At 54.5% G+C, this 7,737-nt stretch overlaps 2 protein-coding genes across 2 annotated transcripts; one reads left to right on the top strand and one right to left on the bottom strand.

Moving 5' to 3' along the window:
- Positions 1-200: 200 nt before the first annotated feature.
- On the top strand, positions 201-4,552 carry ETH_00032510 (uncharacterized protein; the record flags this gene model as incomplete). Its single annotated transcript, XM_013380281.1, has 8 exons — positions 201-259; positions 483-559; positions 871-1,369; positions 1,562-2,782; positions 3,287-3,387; positions 3,588-3,641; positions 4,005-4,070; positions 4,475-4,552. Coding segments are annotated over 8 exons (2,155 nt in total), but the record flags the coding sequence as incomplete, so codon positions are not given.
- A 1,594-nt stretch (positions 4,553-6,146) lies between these two features.
- Positions 6,147-7,698, bottom strand: ETH_00032515 (uncharacterized protein; the record flags this gene model as incomplete). Its single annotated transcript, XM_013380282.1, has 4 exons — positions 6,147-6,357; positions 6,456-6,613; positions 6,908-7,147; positions 7,637-7,698. Coding segments are annotated over 4 exons (671 nt in total), but the record flags the coding sequence as incomplete, so codon positions are not given.
- Positions 7,699-7,737: the final 39 nt, after the last annotated feature.

Raw genomic sequence — 7,737 nt, forward strand, 5'->3', positions numbered from 1 at the left:
GAGGACTCAAAAGTGCTGCTGAGAAGAGGCCCTTGGCTGCTGCTGCTGCAGTGGGATTTGCTGGGCTGTCTGTACACTGGAAAGCGTGGCAGAGGGGGTGGCCGAGCGCGAGGGTTTAGGGTTTAGGATTTCCGAGGGTTTAGGGTTTGGGAGGCTGTAGGGTTTATTCAGGGCTGCGGTGTTTCTCTTTGCTGTTGCAGACCGGCAGAGGAGAGAGAGGAGGAGAAGGAGAAGAAATGGAGCCGCTTCGACAGAGAAGGTACCTAGGGTTTAGTGTTTAGGCTTTAGGCTTTAGGGTTTAGGGTTTGGGTGTTGGGCGTGAGCCGCTTTTGATTTATTTCCCGTTTTGCCAAGCCTCATGACTAGCTGCGTGTGGAGCTGTTCTCCAGTTTGTTTACAACTAATTGGGAGTTAAATAATGAAATATTTGCAAATTGTAATTGGCACTTTTGTGCGCCTTCTGCGGTGTACGTACACCTCAGGCGGCTCCGGGCGCTGGGCGGATAGAGAAGATGCAGACAGCGACGGCGACTGGCGGAGAGATGCGAGGCCTCCAAAGGTATTTTATGGAATTAACTTTATTTATTTTAATTTATTTAATTGTTTTTATTTAATTATGTTCTTATTTCGTTGTTTCGGCGGAGCTACACTGGCTAGCCAGCGCCCACTGCCGGGCTCCAGGTGTATGTACACCTGAAAGCGCCGCGCCTGCACGAACAGAAACCTCCAAATATAATTCACAAAAAAGATATTTTAAAATAAAAATAAGCGCATTTTCGAGATTGTCTTCGCCCTCTTGTTCCACGGGGTGTCTGTACACCTGGGGGGCTGGCCATTCCTTTTCTCTTCCTCTTTTTTCTTTTTTTCCAGAAAGAAGAAGTAGAAGTTGACTTCAGAGGGGCCCGAGGCGCCAAGTTCCAGGCGGGGCCCCCAGAAGAAGAGATCTCTTTCGCCAACATCCGCAGGGGGCCCCCCCAGGGGGCCCCCGGAGGGGCCCCCGGGGGGGCCCCCGGGGGCCCCCGGAGGGAAGAAGAGGAGGTTGACTTCTCCACAGTGAGGAGCCAGCCCCGCCGGGGGGCCCCCCAGGGGGGCCCCCAGGGGGGCCCCCTGGGGAGGGTACGGAGCCCGCAGGTTGAGGAGGATGTGGACTTCAGCCTGGCGCGCAGCGGGCCACGGGAGGGCCTGAGCAGCAGCAGCAGCAGCAGCAGCAGCAGCAGCTTCGCGCGCGACCGCAGCAAAAGAAACCCCAACGAACCAGTGGACTTCTCAGCAGCAAGAAATGGCCCTTTGAGGAGGCCCAAAGATTCCCCCGAGGTTTCCTTCAGCGGGCTCCGCAGCAGAGAAAAGCCAGGACCCAAGACGGAGCCAGGCAAGGGTTTAGGGTTTAGGGTTTAGGGTTTAGGGCGGGGCAAGCCAAGGGGCTGTTGGGTTTAGGGGATGAAGGAAGTGAAGTCACTGCTAGGGTTTAGCTAGGGTTTAGGGTTTGGGGTGTGGAGCAGGGGAAGGCGCTGTATCCTAGGATTTAGGGTTTAGGGTTTAGGGTTTGCGCGAATTTTTGCAGACAAGGAAAGGTCCCGAGGCTTCAAGGAGGTGTTTGCTGCTGTTGTTTCTGGGGAACTGCAGCCCCAGGCTCGCCGCGAGAGCCCGACAGCAGAGCCAGCAGCAGCAGCAGCAACAACAGCAGCAGCAGCAGCAGCTCCTCCCGCGCCAGCCCCAGCAGCAGAAGGAGCCCCGCGCCTTAGCAGCAGCAGCACCTCTGCGCCGCAGAGCCAGAACAGCACAGCAGCACCTGCTGCTGACGCGGCGCAGCAGCAGCAGCAAGAACAGCAGCAGCAGCAAGAGCAGCAGCAGCAAGAGCAGCAGCAGCAAGAGCAGCAGCAGCAAGAAGCCGCTAAGCCCGCAGCAGCAGACAAGCAGCAATCTGCTGCTTCAACGGCCTCTCCCAGCAGCGACGGCTCTTCAGTAGAAGGGCCTGTGGCTGCCCGGCAGCCAGCAGCAGCAGCAGCAACAGCAGCAGCAGCAGCAGAGCCTTCTGCTGAGAAGTTCGTGCCGCGGTGGAAGCGGCAAGCAGCAGCAGAAGCAACAGAAGCCCCGAAGCCAGCAGCAGCAAAGGAAGAGCCAGTTGTGCTGCAGCCAATTCGGCTTGCTTCCTTAAGAGGTGGGGGAGCAGCATCTGCTGCTGCTGCTACGGGCAGCAGCAGCAGCAGCAGCAGCAGCAGGTACGTCCCCCCCTGCCGCCGCGGAGATGGCGCGGGCGCCAAGGAGCAGCAGCAAGGCAGCAGCGGCACAGTGGTGAGCCGTTTGCTGAGCTCTGCTGCAGCTGCGCGGGAGGCGGAAGCAGCAGCAGCAGCAGCAGCAGCAGCACAGAAGAAGCAGGAGGATTTAGCAGCAGCAAGGAAGCAGCAGCTGGAGCTGAAACGGCAGCAGCAAGAAGCCGAACTGGCCAGAGTGCAGCAGGCCTTCCGCTGCAGCAGCCCCGAGGCTTTGCATGCGTTTGTGGCCAAGCTGCAGCAGCTGCTGCAGCAGCAGCTGCAGCCGGAAGAAGTGCTGTCAGTGTTGCCAGAAGCAGACAAGGGCTCGCTTGCTGCTGCTATTTGCTGCGTTGCTGCTGCTGCTAAGGCTGGGCTGGCAGCAGCAGACAGCAGCAGCAGCAGCTTCTGCTGCAGCGCGAAGCCTCTTGTCCCCGTGCTGCAGCAGCTGCTGCAGCAGGCAAGAGCAGCAATCCAGGGGACTCCGGGCCCCTCTGTGCTTCTGCTGCGGCAGCTAGCCAGACTCATCAACGGTGAGCAGCCCAAACCCTAAACCCTGAACCCTAAACCCTAGTGGCTCTTTGTTCTTAGCTGTTGGGGTCTACGTACAGCGCAAGTTCCCTTTGTGTGTCTTCAAATCAAATCTATTTTGTTGGATTTATTATCACTCTTATTTCTTTGCATTTATTTATTTTGTTTGTGAATATTTATTTTCTTTCATTTGTTCTTCAATACTATTTATATTTGCATTTTTATTTGCATTAATTTAACTAATGCAAATAAGATGAGGGAGTGTTAATTTCATTTATTTTAGTTCTTTAGCCGTCTCAAACCCTAAACCCTAAACCCTAAAAGGGTGCCTAGAAGCCGAAGAGAATTGCCCCGGGCTTTCTCTCCTGACGTCTAGCTTAGGGTTTAGGGTTTAGGGTTTAGGGTTTGCGCCACGTTTGACTCTTGCCTAATCAATTCAAAGAAGTCTTGTTTTGGTGGGATTTGATTACACGCTGCTTCTGCTGCTGCTGCTGCTGCTGCTGCAGCCATAGGCTGCCCCCGACTGGCAGAGGACTGCTCATTGGTAGAGGCGGTTTTCGACTGGCTGCTGCTGGAGAAGGTTGTTCCCCAGAGCGACTTCGTGGCGGTGAGCGAGGGTTTAGGGTTTAGGGTTTAGGGTTTAGGGGGTGGGTTGGGCGTGCAGCGAGCCGACAGCTAGCCGCCAGCGAGGGTTTAGGGTTTAGGGTTTAGGGTTTGGGCTTCGAGGTGTTTGGCCATGCAGCTGAGGAGTTTGGGTGACGAGAGGGTTAGGGTTTAGGGTTTAAGGTTTGGGGTTTGTGTCTACAGTGGCTGGAGGATGTGGAGGACGATACACCTGGCCGCACTGCGGTGATGTTCCAGGTACGGATTAGGGTTTAGGGTTTAGGGTTTAGGGTTTTGGGTTTTTGCGGGCTTTTTTGCACAAGGCCTGCTTGTGGCCGTGGTGTACGTACAGCTCGCAGAAAATAAGCCTCCAGCAGCAGCAGCAGCTGCTGCTGCTGCTGCTGCTGTCGCGATGTTTAGGGGCCCCCTTTGCTGCTAGAGGGGGCCTAAAGGCTCGCGAGACAAAGGGCTGTTTGCTGCAGCAGCTGGCCTGTTGCACTTTTATTTTTTTGTCATTTGTTTTTAATAATTTTAATTTATTTATATTCGTCTTATTTTGTTTTGTTTCTTAGTTGCATGCGCTTAAGGGTTTGTTTATTTGTTCCTGGGCTGTACGTACAGCTCGCCTCGTGGGGCCTCTGGGTGAGGGGAGAGTTGGGAGCCAAAGAGGAAAGCAGCGAGTCCGAGGTACGCTGCTGCTGCTGCTGCTGCTGTTGCTGTTGCTGCTGTTGTTGCTGCTGCTGCTGTTGACGCTGCTGTTAGTGCTGCCGCTGCTGTTAATGCTCATGCTGCTGCTGGTGTTAATATTGCTCTAAATGCTGCTTTGTTTGCTCTTAATGCTGCTGCTGTTGCTGATGGTGTTAGTGCTGCAGTTGCTGTTGCTGTTGGCGCCGCTGCTGCTGCGAGTGTTGCTGCTGTTGGCGGCGCAGCTGCTGCTTCTGCTGGTGCTGCTGCTGCAGTTGCACTGGGCTGCAACAACTGACGTTGCTTGCAACCTCGTGAATTATTTATTTTTAGCTTATATTTAATTATTAATTTATTTTAATTATTTAATTTACTTTTTATTTGTTTTGTTTTATTTCTTTGAACAGGAAGACAAAGATGACGAAGACATCGAAGCCCTCATTCCGAAAAGAGGAGTTGTGCGGATAAGTCGGCGGCTGCGATGAGCTGCTGGCCAAACAATGAAAGAAATAAGCAAATTTAAAAACAATTAATTAATTAATTCATTCATTCCAATTAATTAATGCAACAATTAATTAATTATTCCGCAAAACCCAACAGGAGCGGACAAGAGGGCGGCCACCTGCTGCAGCAGGGGCCCTGTAGTTCATTTATAGCCCAGCAGCTAGCTGGCTAGCTGGCTAGCTAGCTAGCTAGCCAGCTAGCTAGCTGCAGAGGTTTAGGATTTATGCCGTGGCAGGCGACCACCTGAAGATGCGCCGCCCGCAGCTCACCAGCCGCCCAGGAGCTGTGGCTAACTCGGGCCTGAGAAGAGCTAGCTAGCTAGCTAACTAGGTAGCTAGCTAGCTAGCTGGATAGCTTGCTTGTTTGCTAGCTGGCTGGCTGGCTGGCTAGCTAGCTAGCAAACTGTCTGGCTACGTGACTGGCTAGCTGGCTAGCGAAGTAGCTGGTTAACTAGCTGGCTAGGTAGCTAGCTAGCCAGTTGGCTAGCTAGCTGGTTAGCTATCCAGGCTTTGGAGGGCGGATTTGCCGAAACGAATTTATTTACTGGAGAAGAGAGTTGCAGAAGAAGTGGAAATAAAATAAATAGAAGTGCAAAAGAGATAAAATTGAAAATGCAAATAGGGGGAAAGAGAATTCAGTTTAAATCAGAAACCAATTTAAAAGAAAAGAAACAATTAAATGCAAAGGGGGCGAAAGGGCAAACAAATGTAGAGGTGGAGGGGCGCCTGCACTAACCCCAAACCCTAAACCCTAAACCCTAGCAAGTATAAAAATGATAGAAAGAGCAGATAATAGCAGACAGAGACAAACAAATGAAGAGATAAAAGGAAAAATTAAAAAAAGAGAATAAACCAAAAATAAGAAGACGAAAAGATAAAGGAGAATAGAAAGGGAATAAATAAAAAATGAAAAGATGAGAAGATAATGAGATTAGGGGACACAATTGGCCCCCAAAGAAGTAACGACTGAGCCAGAAGGCTCCTGTGGGACGTAACGCTAAACCCTAAACCCTAAACCCCATACCCTATAGCGACGCCTAGCAAAGGGCCTTCAGCCTGCGGTTCCAGTACCCAAAGGGGCCCCCACGGGGCCCCCAGGGGCCCCCACGGGGCCCCCAGGGGCCCCCAGAGGCCCCCAGAGGCCCCCATGGGGACCCCCACGGGGCCCCCGGGGGCCCCCAGGGGCCCCCATGGGGCCCCCCACAGGCCTCTATCCTGGGCCCCTAGGGGGCCCCACACCTGTGTAGGGTACAGACTAAGTGGGCTTTTCCCCTCATGGGCGTCTTAGCAGAATTTGGGGCCCACAGGGTCCCCCAAGGAGGGCCAAAGGGTGCACAAGGGGGCCCCCAGGGGGCCCCTGGGGCCCCTAAACCCCGTATTGTGGTCTAAATAAACAAAGGGTTTAGGGTTTGAGCTGATGAGTAAATGGAAAGGCAAATAAAAAGACAAAAAGTTAAGTTAAAAGGAGCGCTGAGGGCCCTTTGGAGGTTTGCAGGCGTCGCTGAGAAGCTCCAAACCCTAAACCCTAATTGGGGGCCCCCCGGAGCTAAGCTTGAGAAGTCTCAAACCCTAAACCCTAATTGGGGGCCCCCACGAGCCAGGGTTTGTGGGGTGGGAAGTTGGACTCTGTTTCATGCGCAGAGAGGAACTCTTCCTCAGCCTCCTCCTGCTGCTGCTTCTGCTGCTCCTGCTGCTGCTGCTGCTGCAGCTGCAGCAGCAAAGTTGGGGGCTCGTTCTCGATGTTTGCGAGGCTTTCGCTCAAGGTGGCAGGGGGTGGCAGGGCGCGCCTGCAGGCCCGCAGCAGGCAAACCCTAAACCCTAAACCCTAAACCCCAAACCCTAAACCCTAAACCCTCAGGCCTCAACCCAAACTTTTATGCAATACCTGCACTTCTCCATTTGAGAAAGATAAGAACAAAAAGAAGCTTCAATTTGCTGCTGCGCTTCTTCGACTGCCAGCAGCAGCGCAGCGTGGCGCTCGCGCTTCCGGTGTATGGACAGCTGCAGCTGCTGCTGCTGCTGCTGCAGCAGCCGAATGAACTCCTGAAAGCAAAAAACAGACAAAAATGGCAGCCAAACCAGCTGATAGAGCAGCAGCAGCAACAGCAGCAGCAGCAGCACCTGCAGGTGCAGCAGCAAAGGCGCCAGTAGCAACTGCAGTAGCAGGAGCAAACGCAACAGCAGCAACTAAGATAGCAGCAACTGAAGTAGTAGCAACAGCTGCAGAAACATGAGCACCAGCAGCAGCCACTGCAGAAACATCAACACGAATAGCAGCTGCAGCGGCAGCAGCAGCTTCAGCAGCAGCAGCAGCAGCGACTGCAGCAGCAGCAGCACCTGCTGCGCCGGCAGCGAGCTCCAGAATGATTCGGCCTCCTCTTTGGCTTGCTGCACCCTCTCCCTGAGTTCCCTTGATAAGATGCTGCACTGCTCCTCTTCCCGCAGCAGCAGCTGCTGCTGCTGCTGATACTCCTGCTGCAGCAGCTGCTGCTGCTGCTGCAGCTGCTGCCGCCGCTGCTGCAGCTCTTTCTGCGTCTTTTCGCAAGCGCGCAAATCTTGCCTTGCCGCCACACATGGCTGACAAACAACACACCAACAAGAAATTCTAAACCCTAAACCCTAAACCCCAAACCCTAGGGAATAAGCTTCCCCCCTGGGGCCCCATGGGGCCCCGTAGGGCCCACCCGGGGGTTACCAGGGGGTCCCCTGTAGGCCCATTACAGGGGCCCCCAGGGGGGCCCCTGTAGGTCTATTGAAGGGGCACCCAGGGGGGCCCCTGCAGGTTTATTACAGGGGCCCCCCTGGGGGCCCCCTTTAATAGACCTACAGGGGGCCTCTGTAGGTTTATTACGGGGGCCCCCAGGGGGGCCCCTGGAGTTCAATTACAGGGGCCCCCAGGGGGCCCCTGCAGGCTCATTGCAGGGGCCCCCGGGCGGGGCCCTGTAGGCTTATTGCAGGGGACCCCAGGGGGCCCCCTGTAGGCCTATTACAGGGGCCCCCATGGGGGCCCCTGTAGGTTTATTAGAGGGGCCCCCAAGGGGGCTCCTGTAGGCTTATGAGGATTACCTCTAAGTGATTGTGCTGGTGTTCTGTTAGTATTCTTTCAGCCTTGAGGGCCTTCTTTAGGGCTCGAGCAACTTGCTGCTGCAGCAGCTGCTGCTGCTGCT

Source organism: Eimeria tenella, genomic scaffold (assembly GCF_000499545.2).
Source record: "Eimeria tenella Houghton genomic scaffold, Eth_scaff489, whole genome shotgun sequence".
Taxonomy (NCBI): domain Eukaryota; phylum Apicomplexa; class Conoidasida; order Eucoccidiorida; family Eimeriidae; genus Eimeria; species Eimeria tenella.